Source organism: Hydra vulgaris, chromosome 10 (assembly GCF_038396675.1).
Source record: "Hydra vulgaris chromosome 10, alternate assembly HydraT2T_AEP".
NCBI classification, from domain to species: domain Eukaryota; kingdom Metazoa; phylum Cnidaria; class Hydrozoa; order Anthoathecata; family Hydridae; genus Hydra; species Hydra vulgaris.
Genome location: NC_088929.1, coordinates 40032026 through 40053205, shown reverse-complemented (window position 1 = coordinate 40053205; position 21180 = coordinate 40032026). Strand labels below are relative to the sequence as shown.

The 21180-nt window shown below is 29.1% G+C and overlaps 1 protein-coding gene across 3 annotated transcripts; it reads left to right on the top strand.

Annotated features, from left to right (window-relative positions):
- The first annotated feature begins 13160 nt into the window (after positions 1–13160).
- On the top strand, positions 13161–17489 carry LOC136085962 (uncharacterized). Of its 3 annotated transcripts, XM_065808011.1 has the most exons (7): positions 13161–13280; positions 14099–14316; positions 14473–14569; positions 14668–15160; positions 15530–15695; positions 16802–16857; positions 17179–17321. In XM_065808011.1, the coding sequence occupies exons 2-7, from the start codon at positions 14112–14114 to the stop codon at positions 17185–17187; spliced, it is 1026 nt and encodes a 341-aa protein (XP_065664083.1). In that variant the 5' UTR covers positions 13161–13280; positions 14099–14111; the 3' UTR covers positions 17188–17321. The 3 variants fall into 3 exon arrangements, with proteins under 3 accessions (XP_065664083.1, XP_065664081.1, XP_065664082.1); XM_065808009.1 differs by lacking the exon at positions 16802–16857 and having other exon boundaries at positions 17179–17489; XM_065808010.1 differs by lacking the exon at positions 17179–17321 and having other exon boundaries at positions 16802–17016.
- Positions 17490–21180: the final 3691 nt, after the last annotated feature.

Below are 21180 nucleotides of genomic sequence, written 5' to 3'. Positions count from 1 at the left end.
ATTTAATTGAATGATGTTCATCATCAATTTGACGTTCTCATATGTTTCAGAAACATTTTCAGCGGTGGCAACTATGAGCTGCCGTTTGACATCTGTGTCTCGGGCAGATGAGCTTGTCAGCAGGCGAAGACTTTTTTGTTGCGGACTTCTTGTTTCATCATCTTCATCAGTTACCTTGATAACTGCTAAGCTCATTTTCAAGAATGATCCTCCTCCATCAATGCCCAGCTTGACAAAATGATTAGAGCCGTATTCCCTTGACAACAACACCTTGTTGGTTAAGTCCTCAAGATTTTTGCAGTGAATGATTGTTCTCTTCTCTTCAGCTTTTCCTTTTTCTGCTGAAATGTTGACAACTGATAGTTGAAAGAAATCATTCAACGATTTTCCTACAGCAGCAAACTTTTGCTGGAAAAATGGCGCAACTAGTCGAGTTTCTGTTGTTTTGTTAAGTGTTGAGGCAAGTTGTCGCATTCCCGTGTTGGATAGTCCTGTGTTCAACTGAACATTTAACAAGCTTTTCATTGTAAGTGTTGAACTGGTTGATTTGCGTGCAGATGCTGGGCCTAAAAACCAAATGAAATAAATTTAACAACTTTTTTTTACTTGTGAATAATTACAACAACAATAGTTATGAGTAAAAGTGATTCCCACAGAAGTTTATTATTACCTGGTGTTAATGGAAATAACTGCCCTCCTCTTGCTTGACTCAGCCGGACTGTTCCTCCAGGATATGCATCCTTTGAGCTGATGATGGCAGATGCAATTTGCTCAGCACCAACAGGATCTGACTGGACCAATGCTTGCAAGTTTTGATGTCTTGTTCCGATTGTGCATGAATGTCTGAAACCTCTTGCAAGAATGGACAAACATTGTGCGCATCTTTTCTCTGATGACTGTAAGCGGGACTTTGGTGAAGGGCCAGGCTTAGAAGATTCACCTTGGTCAAGGTTTCTGTTCTTTTCTTTTGGTGCCAAGGGATGTTTCTGGTTGAGCTTGAGTTTTGCTATTTGGCAAATGAGGCAGTTACATGGACCAGATGTTCGTGTCAAAGGCTTGACAATGATTGCAGAGAAGTTGTAGATTGCAGGAAGTGAAACACTCATGTCCCCAGCATCTCTTTTTTGCAAGAGAGTTCGGCAAGCATTGCAAATAGCCTGTGGGACTCTTTCATCTGCAAAGTCAATGTCTGTTTTCAACAATTTGTGAATTCTTTCAATGATAAAGTCATTTAACTCTCGGTCTCCTTTCCTCATGCAAAGAAAACAAACAGACTTTCTGCATTCTTCATGTGTTTTTGCTTTATTTGGCATTTTTGAAGCTTTATGTCTTCATTTTAAAAAATGATCTTCATTCAAAAAGGAAAAATAATTATGAATGTTTTTTATTTCATAAATTTCATGATAATCTTTATGTGTACACAATTTTTTTGTGTACTTAATCTTATTGTGTACTTCATGCCAATAGAAGGGGATGACAGGGAAGGATTTAACCCTTTTTAATTTGAAAAGTTAGTGCATGCATGCATGCGTGCGTGCGTGCGTGTGTGCATGCGTACATGTACATAAAATCATTGCTGATGCTAAGTCATTACAAAGTAACTAAATTCAAATGAAATTCATTTTTTTAAATTTCCAATAATTATTTGACCTTCTGGATGGAAGCGATATATACTCATTGTTTAAAATTCTGAGACCGTTTTGACTTACACACATCGCACTGTTATGTCAAAGTTTTCTTTTTAGTAATATTCTTAATATAACTTAAAAATTATAAACTTTAAAAATAATTTTTTTGTATTATTTCAGAAAAACCTAAGGACCAAGTTAAGGAAAGTTATGCTTAAGTTAGGTTTAAGAAGATTTACCGTTCTTATAGCCATGGCAAATCAAAATAAAAGTTTTTTTAAATTCGAGTTTCAAAAATTTATTAAAAAAAGCGACGTCTGTAAAAGTTATTTATTATATCGTCAGGGATAGTGCAAAACCGCGTAACTAGCATTGGATAATACCGCGTATTTGATAAATGTAGCCAATATGAGATTTCTTGGGAAATGCATGCAGGATTCTAATCGGCATCCGACAATATTGAGGCTTACTTTTATTTAACCTATAGAATGCAGGTTATTGCCCAAGAACATATCTGCGTATCTGGGGCCAGTAAATGTCAGTACCGCGTATGTGATCGGTTATCATCTCGAGCGTATCTAATGTTTTTGGTAAATTGATGTGTTGTTAATTTCGGTTTATAATTGAATATAATCAAAACTACATCAAGTAAGTTTAGGCTTTATACAAGTGTAATAAAGAAAAAACTTTTTTTGTTTGTTTACCATTTTTGTAAAATTCTTTTTACAAAAAAAAGCGTGTCTTTAAAAAAAGTTGCCTCATTAAGTTTTATTGTTTTTTTTAAAAGACCAAATATGCGCGATCACGTTTTTATAAAGAAAAAAGTGATTGTTTACATTTTTTGTCGATTAATAATACTTTTTTTAAATTTATTTTTACTATCTATATAATTGCAGGACTATACCTCTTGTGTAGGATTAGTTTCCTACTTCTAAATTGAATATGATGGGAGTCTATTAGTTTTGTTAATATTAGCATTTTAAATAAAATTAGCATTTTAAATAATTTTAAATAAAATAAGCATTTTAAAAAATTTTCAGTTTAAATTTTCATCTTAATGTTATTAGCACGGTTCACCTTACAATATTCAGTCATTAGTAATGACTGAATATTGTAAGGTGAACGTTTTGTATGTTAGCCAATTTATATAAATGCATTTCTTAGTTAAAAATATCACCTAAAGTATATAAATCATTATGAATATTTTTTCTATATTTATATTGCTAATTTTTTTTAGATCAAATATTAAAATGGCGAATAACAAAAAACTCTTGTCGAGAAGATAAAATACATCAAGTTATGACATTGAAAGCCTTTAAGAAAATTCACCAAATGAATTACCAACTTTTGACTTTTTAGTAGATGATTCTGTTGCTGATCCAAATAACAATCTAATCTCTGAAATAACAAATGTTGAACAGATAGCTTTCATTCAATCAATAGACAGCAATAACGATTTTTTTCATGAAAGAAATTTGGAACCTGAAGTAGCAGTTGAATCTGGAAAAAGGAAACGAAAAGCAGAACAAATGTCCTCAAAAAGATTTAGGAATAAGAATTTGAGAATGCTAGGTCATGAATATATAGGTTTTAGAAAGACTGGTGAGGAAAATTTTTACAAGATGCTGTAAGACCTGTGCGAAAACTTGGAGAGGCTTGTAAATCAAACAAATGCTTAAAAAGTAATGTGATTAATTGCAAAAAGTTTACAGAAAGTGTGAGACTAGATATTTTTAAAAAATTTTGGGAGATGAGCTGGATAGCCAAGAAAATCTTTGTTTTATCTTTAGTTGATAAAAAGTTGACTAAAAGAAAAACTACTGAAAGGGCTAATACAAGGCGAAGTATTACAAAAGTCTATTATTTAAAATTAAATAACAACAAAATGAGAGTATGTTTAAAGACGTTTTTGGGAACGTTGGGTATTAAAGAGTGGACAGTTAGGTACTGGCTTGGAAAACAGTCTAATAGGGATACAATATCAAGACATAATGATACTGCATGGCCATGCCATTCATTGAAAGAGTTGGTACAAATAATTTTAAGAGCCATGCCTAAATTGCCTTCTCAATACTGCAGAAAGTAAAGTAAAAGAATATATCTAGAACCCATAATACAGTCCAAACGTGAGCTCTATCATATCTATGTTAAAAATGCTACGAAAAATGGACAGAAAGTGGCTTCCAGAAAACTATTTGAAGATGTTTTGAAAGATGAAAACATAGCTTTAAACAATTACCACAAAGACCAAAAAGAGTTCAACCAGTGATTCCACCACAACTCTTTACTGAAAGATTGCCACCACAACTCTTTACTGAAAGATCTCAAAATCAAAATATGATCATTTACAACAGTTAAAAAGTGTTATACCCAAGGATTACCATGAATTTTATGACAACTTACCTTACAAAAATGTTTAATTTTCTTTTATTCTGTTAAACTATAACTACGATGGCAGTTGTTATTTTTTGAGTAGTTGAAATAGTTTTTATACTTTTTTGATGTTTTTTGTAATTTTAATGTTGATGAGTAACATTTTTCTTAATTTATAATCATAAAGATTCATTTATAAAGTCATAAAGATATATTTTTGTTAGATAGCTGAAGATGTTCTTTTATTGTTACGAGTATATTTCGTGATATTATTTCTAAAACTTGCTCTACTGTACCTAATAAGGTAATTAAAAAGGCTGTACAGGCTGAGTAAGATTAAAGCAAACTGTTATTGAAATATTGTTCTATCAATGTTGAAGAGATTTTGGAATATATATATTGTTGTATCAATTTTGAAGAGATTTCGGAATATATATATATATATATATATATATATATATATATATATTTTTTTTTTTTTTCCTTTTTAATTAAACATGTATGATGTAAGGCTTTAAACAGATATTACAATTCATGTTATCATTTGATTATTATATATTTATTATTTCGTAATAATATTACTAGTTTGATTTCAACACCGCATAACTTACTCTCTGGAGTACCATTGTGATGAATTTGTGGTTAAATCAAATCCGCGTAAGTGTTCTAGCGACTAAATTATTAACCAAAACACCTAATGGCTATTATTGATATTACAAAGAACATTAATAAAACTCTTTATGCCAAAAGAAGCCCAAAATCTGTTTAAATAAAAAAAAAATATACAGCTTTAACCATCTACTGTAAAACTATCTGCAATGCAGATGCTCCCTACCTGCAGTAGATTCGCGGATTTGCACTATCCCCGACGATATGTTTTTGTGCTGGAACTGAAATTGTCTCTATTCCATGTCTCTGTTTTTCAAAAATTTTATTTATATATTTGTTAAACACCCACTATATATTACAAGTAAGGTAAATAAAAAGTTTCAAAAAAAAAAATCTCTAGGATCTAGGAATTTTATTTTCAAGAACATCCTTGAAGATTGTTCTTTGTTCTTTTGAGTTACAGTACGCAACTGCACATTTTAAGATTTTAAGATCCGTTTCAGGAATTATATTTTTTAAACCAGTAATTTTTATTTTTTCTTTGTGTTGCATTAGTTTTTCTATATTTAATTTATGACTATTTCACAGAGCCTTGACGCTATCTACAAAAGGTCGTGGACCTGATTGTTGTTCAACTGCGACTTAAGAATATCAAATGTCATTTTATTTTTCAACAGGCGAATAAATAAGTTTATCTTATTTTGTTGCGTAATTATAGATATATCTTCAATACAAAATAGGGGATGTATATAATTTTTACTATGTTTTGAAACGTTTAGTAGTGACTTCAGTGCAATTCTTCCTACTATATCAAGCTTTTGCAATAACATTTCTTTAAGGTCGCAAAGCTCAAGACCATACGTTAGTGTTGGAACAGCTAAAGGTTTATATAACTGGACAATAGAGTTTGGGTGAACAAAACGAATTCCAGCTTGAATTAAAGACTGTATTACTGCCCGGAAATGGGATATTCGGTTATCAATGTTTAAACGATTAAGTGAGGCAATTGGTGAATATTTTGTGTCCCATATAAAGCCTAGATGAGTAAGTTTATTGTCTAGTTTTATTTTTTGGTGGTTGAGTGTTATCGTGCATTTTTTAATTTGATGTTTTCCGGTGACCAAAAACTCGGTTTTGTCAGCATTCAATTTTATGCAATTTTCTTTTGTGTAAATGTTACAGATATTAATTAGCTTTTGTAGACCAGAGATGGTGGAACTAAGAAGTATAATGACATCAGCATATGCTACAACACCCGTGTAGTTTCCATTTATTGATGTTCCTTCGACACTTTCATTTTGTAAGGTTTCTAGTAGGTTTTGAGTGTAAAGATTGAACAAATGAGGCGAGAGAATCAATCCCTGTCTCACTCCTTGCGTTAGATAGAATGGAGATGATTTGCAACCTAGATAAGACACAGAAGCACTACTTTCCCTGTATAATGACGATATTGTATTAACAATATACAGTGGTAATTTTTTATTATTGTACAGTTTCTCAAAAAGAATGTCCCAGTTACAGCTGTCAAAAGCTTTTTCAGCATCGAGGGAACAGAGATAAACAGGTGAGTTGTTGTTGTTGTAGTGTTTAATTGTTTCACTAATAACAAATTCGGCGTGTAGGGTTGAGCTATTTTTGGTAAAACCGAATTGTAGAGGATGAGCTTCTTTTAGATCTGGACAGATTATTAGGATTATATATTCGATTAGTTTTGTGAAGATTGGAATGATGCTGATACCACGGTAGTTATTTGGATCAGTTAATGATTTTTTATAAGATTTAGCAAGTGGTATTATAAGTGATGTAGACATCGACTTTGGCGTTTGACCATGATTAAGAGAAAATGTGAAGTATTTTTTTAGCCATTCTATTAGGGCTTCACAACGCAAATATTTTAAATGTTGCAGAGATTCCAAATGCATCTTTGGTTTTGTTTAATTTTAGGAAAGAGATAGCCGTTATTATAATTTCATCTGATATTATTACAAAGTCAAATTTTGTACAAGGTGGAACTTGAAAACTCGTCGCGGTATGCGTTATAGATTTAGTGTTCAACCGTTTTTCGAAACTATCGGCGAATTCTCTTGTGATTGACTCCTTGTCCTTTTTATTATTTATTGTAAATAATTTTGAGTTTGCATCAGTCTGTATATTTCTAAAAGTATTCCAGATGTTTTTTGGATTGGTATTTTTTAACATCTCGATTTTTATGTATTTTTTGTAAAGGTTATAGTTTTGTGCTTTCTTAACAGCGTTTCGGAATTGTTTGCTTCTTGTGATTTTTTAAGATGTGGCTTAATTTTGTATAATTGCCTTCTTTATAAAAATAGTTATTGAACATCTTAACATCAAACAAAGAAACATCAATGCAAGTTCCATAAATCAAATCACAATTTCCAGCAAGCAGTAATATAGAAATGAGGTAGAATTTCAGTCTATAACAGCCAAAAAAATTATATACTAGATTAAAAACAATATACTAGATTTGAGGTTAAAATATAAATTATTTATCAATGTGGTTCTTAAATTGATTTATGTTTGTTGACTCGATGATTTCTAGTGTAAGTACATTCCAGCCATTTACAATTCCGTTAGGGAAAAAAAATTTGTCTGATTTTGTTAAACTTGTAATTATTTTGTGTTTTTATGCCTTTTTAATTTATGACCTCTTGCTCGACAATTAGTATTGAAATAATCAATTCGGTTATGCAAATTTATTTCGTCAATTCGTTTTACTAATTTGAACATTTGGATTAAATCACCCTAGATTCTGAATTTTGAAATCACTATAAAATTCTGGTTCTTTTGAGACCCAGATAAACTTTTGAAGAAAAAAAATATTCATTGATATATGGGAGCCAGTGTGTAATCAAGAGTCATGGTGGGTGACCTTTTTCAAAAATTAAATAAAACCAATGACTTTCAGTTACTTTCAAACTAAAGTTCATTTTTTTTTAATACAGGAAACTGGATATACTATAAAGTCAAAACCCTAATATATATATATATATATATACATATATATATATATATATATATATATATATATATATATATATATATATATATATATATATATATATATATATATATATATATATATATATATATATATATTAGGATATCCACTAGATATGGTTATGAGAATATTATGCAACTTTTAATTATATCCTAATCAATTTTAGGCCGCTTTAAATTGCAAAATTGTTTCCCGTCCTAAAAAAAAAAGTTGATAAGCATGCGGGCGAGCGACTTTATTTCCATTGTCCATTATTTCATTATTTATGTAAACCAATTATTTATTATATAAACTTGATGTCTAGCTTGCGGGCTTTTATTGGACAAAAAATAAAGCCGCTTTTTTTTGTTTATAGCAATAGTCTGCCATTTGTAAAAAGAGCAAAAGCTGAAGCCAAAGTGTGGAAGAAAAGTTAAAAGTGCAATTCAAAAGCTCCTAATAAATTAAAGATAATTCAAAAACAAGTTTTAATAATTTTAAAATACTTATAAAAAAGTCTTTTTATGAGCCTATGTTTATTAAAAAGTATTTTAATTCATAAAAATGCTTCTAAAGAGTTTTATTTTTCTATTCAAAACTTTAATCCCTTTTTAATCGAAAATAAATTAAGGAATTATAAATTATTATTTTCATTGACGAGAACATCACATGGAAACATCATATTAACTATGTTTGCTCGAAAGTTTCAAAAAGGATCGGAATTTTGCAGCAGTTTCAGGAAAAGTTATTCTTCCATTATATACACCATGCTGCTCACATTTATCGCAGCCCTGATATGCATTATAACCTTTAGTGCATTTTACAAATGCTCTTGCTGGGGTGTCACAAATAATTGCAGAAATTCTAAATAAATAATGTTGACTGTTAATTGTGATACCATTTTTGTGCTGTTCATTAACTTCTAAAACAAAGTCAGATAAGAAAGCTGTAATGTTTTTAGGTTTGCAATTGTTACAGTACAGTGCAATAACAAATGGTTTTTTATTACATTGCAATATTCCATCAAACTTTTAAACTAAACCAAGAATTGGCCATATCTGCATGCTTGAACTTTTAAAAAGAGGCAAGCCATCAAAATTGACTTGAATTGTTACAGTCTTATCTGTAAAATATTCTGTACTTTCAGATAAAAGTCAATTAGGAAATGATTTGTGCAACAGAATCAATAAATCACCCAAAGCTGCATGTGTTATTTTGTGCCTAGTTGCCTAACTAGTCAAATCATTAACTAGGACATTTTTATTCTGAACTAATTAATTTTTCATCTTTGGTTTTCCAAATTTCACCAGAGCTGTTGACATAATCATGAAAAACTGAATTTAAAGAAAAAATAGCTGTATCAAGAGGTTCATAACACTGCGGAGTAGCATCAAACATTGAGTTGTTGCAGTTCATATTTAAAGGCAATGAATTATCTTCCAAAAAAAAACTATTAGCTTCAGCAATTTCATCTGCATTTCAAATAGTTGCAAAATTTTTTTGAATCTTTCTTCGTTTAGTCCAGTAGCTCATTTTTAACCTAACAATTTAATAATTTGCGGCCGTGGCGCAGTGGTTAGAGCGCTTGTTTTATAAGCAGGAGATCCAGGTTCGAAACGAGCTCTGGACAAATTTTCGCGCCACGGTAAGGAAGGAGGCGTGAACTTCCTGGTTAAAGGCACTTCCGCGGTGCTCTGTGACAAGACCGTTAGGACTTCTTGGGGCACCTAAAATAAAAATAAAAAAAAAAAAAAAAAAGAACTTGTTTCGTTTAACAAAACAATTAATTTGCAATAATTTTTCTAAAAAATTTTTTAAAAACAAAAATTCTGTTCAATAAAATATAATCTTCAAAAGATTTTAAAGTAATGAAGTAAAAGAAAACAGACTAGAACAATATATCGCCTGCAAATATTTTTTAACAAATAAAAAATCGGAGAATATATATTTTTATATGAAACGTTAAAAACAAGATAGATGCTAGAACTAAAGTTTTTTTCAAATTACACTAAAGTTTATTCAATGTTATAAAGGCTCTTCAATGGCCCTGTTACGGATTGCCAGAACTGGCGATCCACGAACGGAACCTTACCGGTCCTTTAATGAATTCGCTGGCATAGGCTAGCCATTATCAGACCAGTATATACTTGCTGTCTGGGTATGTAAAGATATTATACTCTTTAACAAACGAAGGGATTTTTAAAAAAGCTAAATTTTTTCAAAAAACATCAAAATTCCGGGAGAAAAAGTTTGTTGCGCGAAATGATTGAGATACTTATTTTAATAATGTGCTTAGATAATTAGCCCTAATACCCAGACAGCAAGTATATACTGGTCCGATAATGGCTAGCCTATGCCAGCGAATTCATTGAAGATTATATTTTATTGAACAGAATTTTTGTTTTTAAAAAATTTTTTAGAATTAAAAATTATTGCAAATTAATTGTTTTGTTAAACGAAACAAGTTTTTTATTGTATTGTTAGGTTAAAAATGAGCTACTGGACTAAAATGAAAATGAAATTGCTGAAGCTAATAGTTTTTTTTTGGAAGATAATTCATTGCCTTTAAATATAAACTGCAATAACTCAAAGTTTGATGCTACTCCGCAGTGTTATGAACCTCCTGATACATCTATTTTTTCTTTAAATTCAGTTTTTCATGATTGTGTCAACAGCTCTGGTGAAATTTGGAAAACCAATGATGAAAAGGTAATTAGTTCAGAATCAATTTTATCCATAGACAAGTCAAATGTTATAAATGTCCTAGTTAATGATTTGACTAGTTGGGCAACTAGGCACAAAATAACACATGCAGCTTTGGGTGATTTATTGATTATGTTGCGCAAATCATTTCCTGATTTACCAAAAAGTCCCAAATCTATTCTAAAAACTGAACAATTAAAGGTCGAAGTTTTTGAAAATTCCTATTCTTACTTAGGCATAAAAAATGGACTTTTATCTGAAAGTACAGAATGTTTTACAGATAAGACTGCAACAATTCAAGTCAATTTTGATGGTTTGCCTCTTTTTAAAAGTTCAAGCATGCAGATATGGCCAATTCTTGGTTTAGTTTAATTTAGTTTAGTTTAAGACTGCAACAATTCAAGTCAATTTTGATGGTTTGCCTCTTTTTAAAAGTTCAAGCATGCAGATATGGCCAATTCTTGGTTTAGTTTAAAAGTTTGATGGAATATTGCAATGTAATAAAAAACCATTTGTAATTGCACTGTAGTGTAACAATTGCAAACCTGAAAACATTACAACTTTCTTATCTGACTTTGTTTTAGAAGTTAATGAACAGCACAAAAATGGTATCACAATTAACAGTCAACATTATTTATTTAGAATTTCTGCAATTATTTGTGACACCCCAGCAAGAGCATTTGTAAAATGCACTAAAGGTCATAATGCATATCAGGGCTGCGATAAATGTGAGCAGCATGGTGTATATAATGGAAGAGTAACTTTTCCTGAAACTGCTGCAAAATTAAGAACAGATGCATCATTCGCTAATATGTCAGATCGTAAGCATCACATTTGTGTGAGCCCTCTAGCTCAAACCTCTATTGGTTTGATATCACAAGTCCCAGGTTTATAGCAAGTCCCAGGATTATATGCATTTGTCATGCCTGGGTATTATGCGCAAATTCGTGTATTTGTTAATTAAAGGTCCGTTAAAAACACGTCTCGGTCCACGTGCAGTATTTAATTTATCAGAAAAGTTGCTTCTTTTAAAAACAAATATATGTTCAGAATTTGCTCGAAAGCCAAGAACATTTTCTGATTTTGAACGCTGGAAAGCTACAGAATTTCGACAACTTCTATTGTATACTTGTATGGTTTGCTTTCGAGATACATTACCTGAAGCTTTGTACAACAATTTTATGCTTTTTTGTGTCGGAATGACTATTCTTCATAGTCATTCATTGTGTCACAAATATGTTGATTATGCACATAGTTTGCTTGTACTTTATGTCGAACACTCTTCAAGTTTATTTGGACCTGAAGTTGTAACTTATAACATGCATGGACTAGTGCATTTAGCACAAGATGCCAAACAATATGGTCCACTAGACAATCTTTCAGCCGTTCCTTTTGAAAATTATTTATCAAATCTTAAGAAACTTGTAAGAAAATCACACTTGCCTTTGCATCAAGTTATAAGGAGGCTATCAGAACAACATCTTGCAGAGTCAATCGATAATCAAACTAATAGCACACTTTGAGTTAAAAAAAGAACATTTTGATGGACCTTTGTGCAATAGTGAAAATATAAATGTGCAGACTCAACACAAAGAGCTCTATACAAACAAATTTTGCATTAAAGTTTCGCAAGGTGACAATTGTTTTAAAATAAAAACTGGCTCTATAGTTCTAGTTAAAAATATTATTAAAAGTTGTTGTGGTCAAATTTATCTGGTGTGCAGCAATTTTGATTGAGTTGAGAGTTTTTTCAACTACCCATGCAATTCAGATATTCTTGGTATTTTTATGGTATCTTCTTTAGCTAAGCATCTTTTATATGTTTTATTATCAGAAATAAAACAAAAATGTGTTTTACTCCCTTACAAAGCTTACTTTGTTACTATACCTTTGCTACACAATTTTAGTTGATATGTTAATTTTTAGTCTTATATTGAACATGCTTTGACTTTCCTTGACTTCAAGATATATGTTCAACTTTTTTTTGTTAACAAATTGTAATAAACTTGTTTTAATAAGTTCAGTATTTTAATAGCAATAATATATATATATATATATATATATATATATATATATATATATATATATATATATATATATATATATATATATATATAAATTAGTAGAAAATCACTCAATAAAATTTTTTCTTATTTAACACTGTTTCATCAATAAATACTCATCAGAAATGAATGATCAAATTAATAACACTTCAACCCATACCAAAAATTAAACTACAGGAAGTTGCAAATGTCTTTACTACTGTATGAGTCTTTATTGATGAAACATAGTGTTAAATTAGAAAAATTTTTGTTAAGTGATTTTCTACAAATTTATAATTGCTCTGTTCTTCTAAGAACATTGAGCACTCTATTTTGTAGAATACATTTATATATAAGTATATATATATATATATATATATATATATATATATATATATATATATATATATATATATATATATATATATATATATATATATATATATATATATATATATATATATATATATATATATATATATATATATATATATATATATATATATATATATACACATATATGTATATGAATATATGTAAGTACTATATTAACAAATTATTTATTATAAAATAAAATAAAAAGTTCACATGGTATCAAAAGTACTTAAATTATTGTTTGATTTATTAAAAGACTTTCATTCGTTTTTTTTATGAAGAGGTATTTAAAGATTTAAAATTCTTTCAACTCAATTTTTTTGTTGTTATAAAAATTATAAAGTTATTTATTAAGTACCTCTAATCATTTGATGTATTGCAGTACTTTAAAATTAACTTAAGTAATTTATCTGAAAAATAGTCATATTATTATTATTTTATTACTTTTGTTATTGCCATAGACAATCAATGTGTCTGACTTCCTTATTTTTAGCTTGTATAAAAAAAAACTTTATTATCCATCTATATTTAAATCCATCTGGTACTTTTAAGGTTTGTTAATTTATTGCTTATTTTTTATATTTTATTCTTATTTGTTCTTTTATTAATTTGTAATCTACTACTACTACTACTACTACTACTACTACTACTACTACTACTACTACTACTACTACTACTACTACTACTACTACTACTACTACTACTACTGCTGCTGCTGCTGCTGCTGCTGCTCCTACTACTACTACTACTACTACTGCTGCTGCTGCTGCTGCTGCTGCTGCTGCTCCTACTACTACTACTACTACTACTACTACTACTACTACTACTACTACTACTACTACTACTACTACTACTACTACTACTGTTACTATCTACACATACATGTATATATACATATAATATGTGTATATATCTATATATAAATTTTGTCAGTGTATTCTACATATATATATATATATATATATATATATGTATATATATATGTAGGTATATATAAAAAGTTATATAAATTTACACGATTACACAAATCCTGTTAAGGAATATAATTATAACATCAATATTGTTGTAAAATAACATAATGATTGTGTAATAATAATAGTGTAACAATCTTAGTCTTATTTTTAATGAAATTATTTTTGGAAATAATGAATTATTTCTATTTCTCTATTTCTCTAAACTTTCATTTCAGTAATTTTAATTTTTCTTCAAAATAAATTTTTAATCTTTGAAATTATATTCTAATAATGAAATCATTTGAAATTCTTTTGAAAACTTTATACATCAGAAAAATAAAATAGAAGTAGTATTTCTTATACTGAGCTTTATTTTTTTTCAATCATTGGTGTTGTTATGTTTTTTATTTAATTTAGAACAAACTTTAGAATGGATCTCCATCAGTTTCTTATTGTTGCTTTTAAAAATGAAAAAGATGCTGTTGCAATTTTGCCAGAAACATATTTAAATAATAATGAACTTTGCTTTTGGCCACCATATACCTCACAAGGCAGAGTAAATAAGGCCATTAAAGAATGTGAAGCCCCTAATGAAAATTGGCCGAAACATGCCATTCGAGTTATTAAAAAAATAGGTCAGTCACATATGTACATAATGTGCTTAAGATATAACCTGCATTATTGTCAAAAAATTATAATGTATTGTACAAAAGAAATAGTGATAATTTTATGCTGTATTTGTAATATTGATAGTGTTGTTATAAGAGTATAACTTAGTGGTTGTATTTTAGGTTCCTACAACAAGGCACAATGTCAACTTGAAAAGGCTACCATAACATCTGATCTGCAGAGTGATTCAGAATCAAGTACTAGGCTACGTCCGAAGCGGTACTTAATAGTAGAGAATTTATATTTTTTTGTAAATACAATTTTATGGTTTTAAAGTTAAATCCTAAGTATTTTTATTTTCTTTATTTTATGTAAAGAGCAGTTTTATATCCTGATGAGCACAGCGAAACAGAATCTTTTGTGGAAGAACCTATTCCAATTTCTAAAAAAGTTAAATTATTGACACCAGCTCCGGTTACGCCAAAAATATTTCCCTCTGGAACATCCATGCAACTTACACCATCAAAACCTGTAAGCGCACAAATGCTAACTCCACTACTTTCATTCACGCCTCCTGCCATAAAATCTAAAATAAATCTAATAAATGAGGAGCAGAGATCACAAGAAATGTTGCCATTGGCTGTGACAAACAAAATAGTTTCAATATTAGTGGAACTCAAAGAGGATGTGGCAAATCTGAGAAAAGAGGTTGCATACAACACAGCCATGCTGCAGAATATTGCTAATGGTGGAATTCATGAAGATGACCAAAACATTTTTGATATTCTTAAACTTCCCTTATGCAATATGGCTCAGTTATTGCAACTTGAAAAAACACTTGAAAATGAAAAAATGACAATGAAAAAGCTTGTAAGTTGCTCACTCATTTAACTGATCTTAATTTTTACACTTTATTTTTTTATTATTTATTTTGATTATTTAAAGGAAAATATAAAGTTTCTATTGGTTTATTGAAGTTCACCACAAATGTGTTTAGCAATAAAGTTTTGCAACTCAAGAAAATTTTAATGCTAAACATATTTAATCTTTATTTCTCTTTTCTAAAACTAAATTAGCAGTAAGAAAGCAAAAGTTTGAAAATTAAAATTTAGATTTCTAATTAAATTAAATATATGTTGTCAAGTTAATATATTTTTTGTGCTAATCGTCAAAAGTTTCATTTTGAAAACATTTTATCTTATTTGTTTTGTTGTTTATTTTATTGCTTATTGTATCTAGATACAAGCAGTTGCTTCTAAAGGTGGGCAAAACTTAAAAGAGGCAGTGAAGAGAATGCTGTTGTCATTATTACATAATGATGTTCTTAAAAAACTAAATTGGGCAGGTCAGGGTGATAAAGACAAACAGTCTTTTCGTGATTTGAATTGCAGATTAGTTGTTGAAGGTAGATCTTTTTTTTTTAACATTGAATTGAAAATTTTTTTTATATGTATATATTTCGCCGTTTAAATAATGATACAATACCAAAATGTATAAATATTTACATGGCCGGGGCAAAAAGAAGAAAAAATTAGTCTTATCACTAAGCCCCGTAGTTTACATCGTTCTTTTACATTATAAGCAGTAGTTTTATAAGATAGATATTTTATAATATCGTTAAAAATTAATTGAAATATATTTTTATTTAGTTAACAAAAGTCAAAAAACAAAAAAAATATGACACAATTTAAATAAAAGACAATCAGTACCTCAAGGTGTACAAAAAACAAAATAAAACAAAATTAAATATAAGATCAGATTTGAAATAAAGTTATAAAAAGAACTATTTGTTGAAATAATTTTATTGATTGTTAATAAATAATTATTAATAGGATTAAGAGTTATTTTTTATACTTTTTAAGTTAATAATAACAAGAACATTAATAAGCAAACCAGGTGGCTTGTTTGCATAAGGAAAAATATAAAGATAAATAAAAAAATAAAAACCAGAAAATAATAAAAAAGAAGATAAAAATTAAGTTAAAAAAAATTAAGAAATAACTTAATTCATTGTCAATAGTAAGAAGTTTTTGTTTAAGTGTTATTTTAAATGTGTGAAAAGAACCAGTAGTTTTGATGTCGTTATTAAATTTGGAATGCCATAATTTAGGTCCTCTATTTGCTATAGAGAATTTGGTGGCCGTATAGTTTTGGGTTGAATAAAATTTTTTAAAGTTAAACATGATTTATTTTGTTAAAAAAGGTATTAAATATTAGAGGTGTCATTTTATTATCAATTTTGTACATAAAAGTAAGTATCTGATAAATGTTTAGTTGATAAACATTGAGTATATTTAGTTAATTAAATAAACCTTTTGAGGGCGTTAAACTATTTAGGTTTAAAATAATTCGCATAGCAAGTTTTTGTCTACTGAGTAGTTTTTTATCTTGGTTGCGTTGGTTGCCAACCAAGTAAAACTTTTTTACTTGGTTGGCAACCAAGTAAAAAAGTTTTTATAAAAAAATTTAGTTTTTAATTCATTTTAATCTTTTTTTTTTAACATTAATAAGGTGGCTCTACTAAAATGTTGGTAAGGAGGATAGTGGGAGCTAATAAACATTTGAAGGTAATCTTTATTGTAATGGTGTCACAATACTATTTCCGGTTCTGTTGAATAGGCTAACATTTGAATCCAGTACTAAAATATTTTGTAAAAAGTGGGACAATAAAAAAAAATTTGTATATTTATTGTTCTTTTCCTTTTATGTAAGTAAATGCCAAGTATATACCGAAATGTTTTTATTTTAAAATAGGTTTGACTTCATAAAAAAAAACTTTAAATTATTTAATTTAATAATTTTATATTAATGGATGATTCTCCGAATAAATATATAAGTTGAGAATATGACATCGTTTGAATTTATATGTATGTGTTTTAATTTTACAGGCGCATTGAAGCGAAATCCCCCGACTGCACAACCCACAGAAAGTGATATTCAAAAGGCGATAGTACATTTTTTGGCGGGAGCAATCGATAGAAATGGTGGAAGGAAGGCGAGAGCCACAAGGCTACTGGCTCAAAAAGCTACTGCAACCGATAAAGTACCTTGTTTTTCGAAAGTGAAAAATACAATTTTTTCTAGTTTATCATCAACTTCTGATTCAGAAGATTCAAATTAAAATTTGTCATTGTAAATAAGTTAGATAGTAAATATGTTAGATTGTAAATATTCTTATATTACTCATTGAATATTATGTTATATAATAATACCCTTGCTTGGTCAACTATGTCGTAATGTAAGCGATTAAATGTAGTTAATACATTATGAATTAAAAATTTGAAATTTATTTTACAGAAAGATAAGTTTAATCTGATGCTAAAAGTAAAGTATAATTTTCAGTTGAGAAATGTCAACTATTATTCTAATAGTTGACATTTCTCAACTGTAATGGTTAGCCATTTTTCTGCCAGTTCTTTTCCTGTAGTGGCTAGCCACTGTTTTACCATCACTGGCTAGCCATGGCTGGTCCATGAGAAATCCTTAGAGCAAAACGGAGCTTCGCCAACGTTGGACGCCGCAGCTGGTCCAGCGCGGCAGCCTGCACAGGACCAGTGCGGGACCATTATATCCTTGCTGTTTGGGTAGGCTGCGGATGGTCTGAAAAAAAAAATGTCTGAATCTTAATAAAGAAAAAACATAATAAAACAGTCCTACTACTCCAGAAGGTGCTGCTGTGGAGGCAAAAAAAAAAAAAAGCCCGAAGCTAAAAAAAACTTTAATACTTTCTTTTGACAATTAAAAGTTTTTTATGCTGTAACGGCTGCAGCCGTTTTTTGAAAACGCTTTAATATGCTTATTGCGTATTTCGAGAAAAACACATTTAAAAAAAAATTATTAGAAGAAACTCTTTGTAAAAGTTTTTTAAAACTAATAATTTTTAGGAATATTTTAAGAACTCTTTGAAGCAAAATTTAAAAGCTCTTAACAAAAGCCACTAAACCAAAAAAATTTAAAGTAACTGCAGTTCAGTACAGTTCAATGCACTTAAATAAGTATATTATATTTGTGTTTGCAAAGAAACATATATATCGTATATAAAACTAATTTAAAAAAAAAATTGTTGTGTAGGCAAGTTTGGCGCTTAACCATACCTATATAAACAATATATATAAACAAATATGCTATTTGTTTATTTATATAGTTTATAAAATGTAAAAAATCCACTTATATAACGTTTAAATTTAGGATCGTATGTAATAAAAGTAAACTTTTATAATAATTACAAGTTTTTTTATAATAATTACTTATTATAATAATTTCGTCTTTTTTGCTCTAGTTGTTTTGTTTTGATTTTTTGTATGTATGTTATTATATTTAAAAAAAATTGACGAGATTGAAAAAACACGAAATATATCATCTCATCCAAGTGGAAAATTTGAAACTTCGATTTTAGATTTGCCCCTCTCTTGATAATTTCTGATTGGTAAAACTACGGTTCTAAATTTCTATCATTCAATCTGAGTGATAGAAATTAAAATAAAAACAAAAAGATATAATTAAATATTATGAGACAAAAAAATACGAAATCACTTGAATAATAGCAACAAATGTAAAACGCAACAATAATATAAATAGTTAGCAACAACACCACACACACACACACACACACACACACACACACACACACACACACACACACACACACACACACACACAAAAAAAAAGCGCAACAATATAAACAATGCACATAAGAACACCCCAATATATACAATGCGCAAAATAACACGACAGTAAAAACAAAAATAGAAATACACGACAATATAAAAAATACACGACATTATAAACATTACACAAAAATACGCGACAATATACACAATACACAAAAATCACAACAATACAATCAATACACAAAAATACACGCCAATATAAAAAATGCAAACAACGTAAATTAATAAATATATAATATTATCGTTTAATCTTATTCTTTAGTTTTTAATCATATTCATAGGAATGAACTTTTTTTAATGACTATGTTTTAGTGGTTGTAAAATATTTTGTTATATTATTAGGCGCACTTAATCTCTGAGCTATCAATGAAATTTAGTAGAAAAACAAGCCTAATTAAAAGTTTCTAATAAGCTCTACACACGTATCCAAAAATGGTCGCAACCTCAATTTTGAGGACCAAACAAACAACCAATGAGACATTAATCTGCAAGGTTTCAGGTATCACCAGATGTAAAAATTAAAATCTAATCTCTATAGCCAAAGGAGAAAAACACACTTAAAGTTTTATAGTACTTTGCGCAACTGATCGCACTTGGAGCCCCGTTGTAAATCTATTTTGTTTGTTTTTTCACTTTTGGGTTATGGAGTTTTTTAAAAAATTTCAAAAACTCTTTACATATATGTGTTGGCTATAACCTGACAAAAAATCAGCTCTTTAACACTTATGGTTTGTGTACAGGGACCTAAAGTATAGGGTATGGCACTAGGGTAGGGTATGGTTGTGGGACCTAAAGTATAGGGTATAGCACTAAAAGTCTCTTTACAAAGAGAAACGGATGCTTTGCGTTTTTATTCTAACCTTATTATTGACTATGGAAGTTTCAAAATTTAATAGAATGAAGCCTTGGAATGTAATTTTTTGGCAAAAAAAAAATGGAGATGCAAAATATCTTTTATCTGTGCAAAAATAAGCTCTTAAAGTAGGAATCTCGCCTTTGAAAAAACGGCCAAAATATAGCAGCTTTTTGTGGTTTTTATGCTTTTTAAAGATTCAAAGTTACCTCAAATAACTAATTTAGTAACAATATCATATGACTAGTGGATTTGGGATTCTATGGTTGTTAGACTTCACATTTGTGTGTACTTTGTCTGCAAAAAGAGTGCTTTTTTTGTCCAAGTTTGTATAAAATGTGGGGTAGAAAACACAAAGTTAGAGGCATTTTTTCTAATCGCTCTGAATTTAAAACACATAAAAACTTCTTTATATTTTAGTTGTTGAACCCACAGGTTTGCTTTTTGTTTTTGTTTAAAGTGATTCACCAAATATTAGAAATATACTCAATAAAAACAACTTTTTTTAATTCAAATAAGAAATATATCTTTACTGAAATGGGTTTTAACAAGATATCAAACAAAAGAAAATCTCATTTAACCTTAATCTCCCATTGAAATAACACATACATACAGACATGAAATGATTTCCTTTAAAAAAAAATTGCTTTATGATGGTTATGATGTTTATTACTTTTTCTTCAAATTGTTGTTGAGATCTTTTTATTTCGTACTTGCAAAATAAGATATATCCTTCTGATTAATTTTTTGTAAACTTATGATGTTTTATGAAACCATAAATAAAGTAATATAGTTTATAATATAAGAAAAAATGTTAGACAAGAATGTTTTTTATCAATAAATGTTATATCAAGTAATTCTAGAATGAAATTCTAAAAACCACTGTTTAACTGTTTAAAAAAAATGAATTATTTAAAAAATCAAATTCAAAGACGCTTGCTGTTATAGTCAATAACACATATCAGTAACTGGCCTCCATAACCAGTGTGATCAGGGTTTCTTTTGTACATAGCCCATTGAGCACTGAAGATTGAATGCAAGGCTTCTGTTGATTGCTCACTAAAAATGCCCAATGCTGTACTCTTTAGAGCAATAAATTCAGGAACATGGTATAACACTGCATGGGCTTTTGGGGTGACTGAAACGGGGAATTAAAGATATGAGTTCTTAAAGTCTTTTATATGTTGAAAATGTGCAGTATTTAATGTCCTTCCAAAACAGGAGCTAACAACATTCTTAAAATGTTGGAATGTCACAAAACTAAGCATATGGTCTATCTTTTCTCTTTCAACAATTCTTTGCAAAACATATTCTTCAAAAGGTTATAAAAATAATCATTCCCAACAAACTCTCCACCATGATAAGGT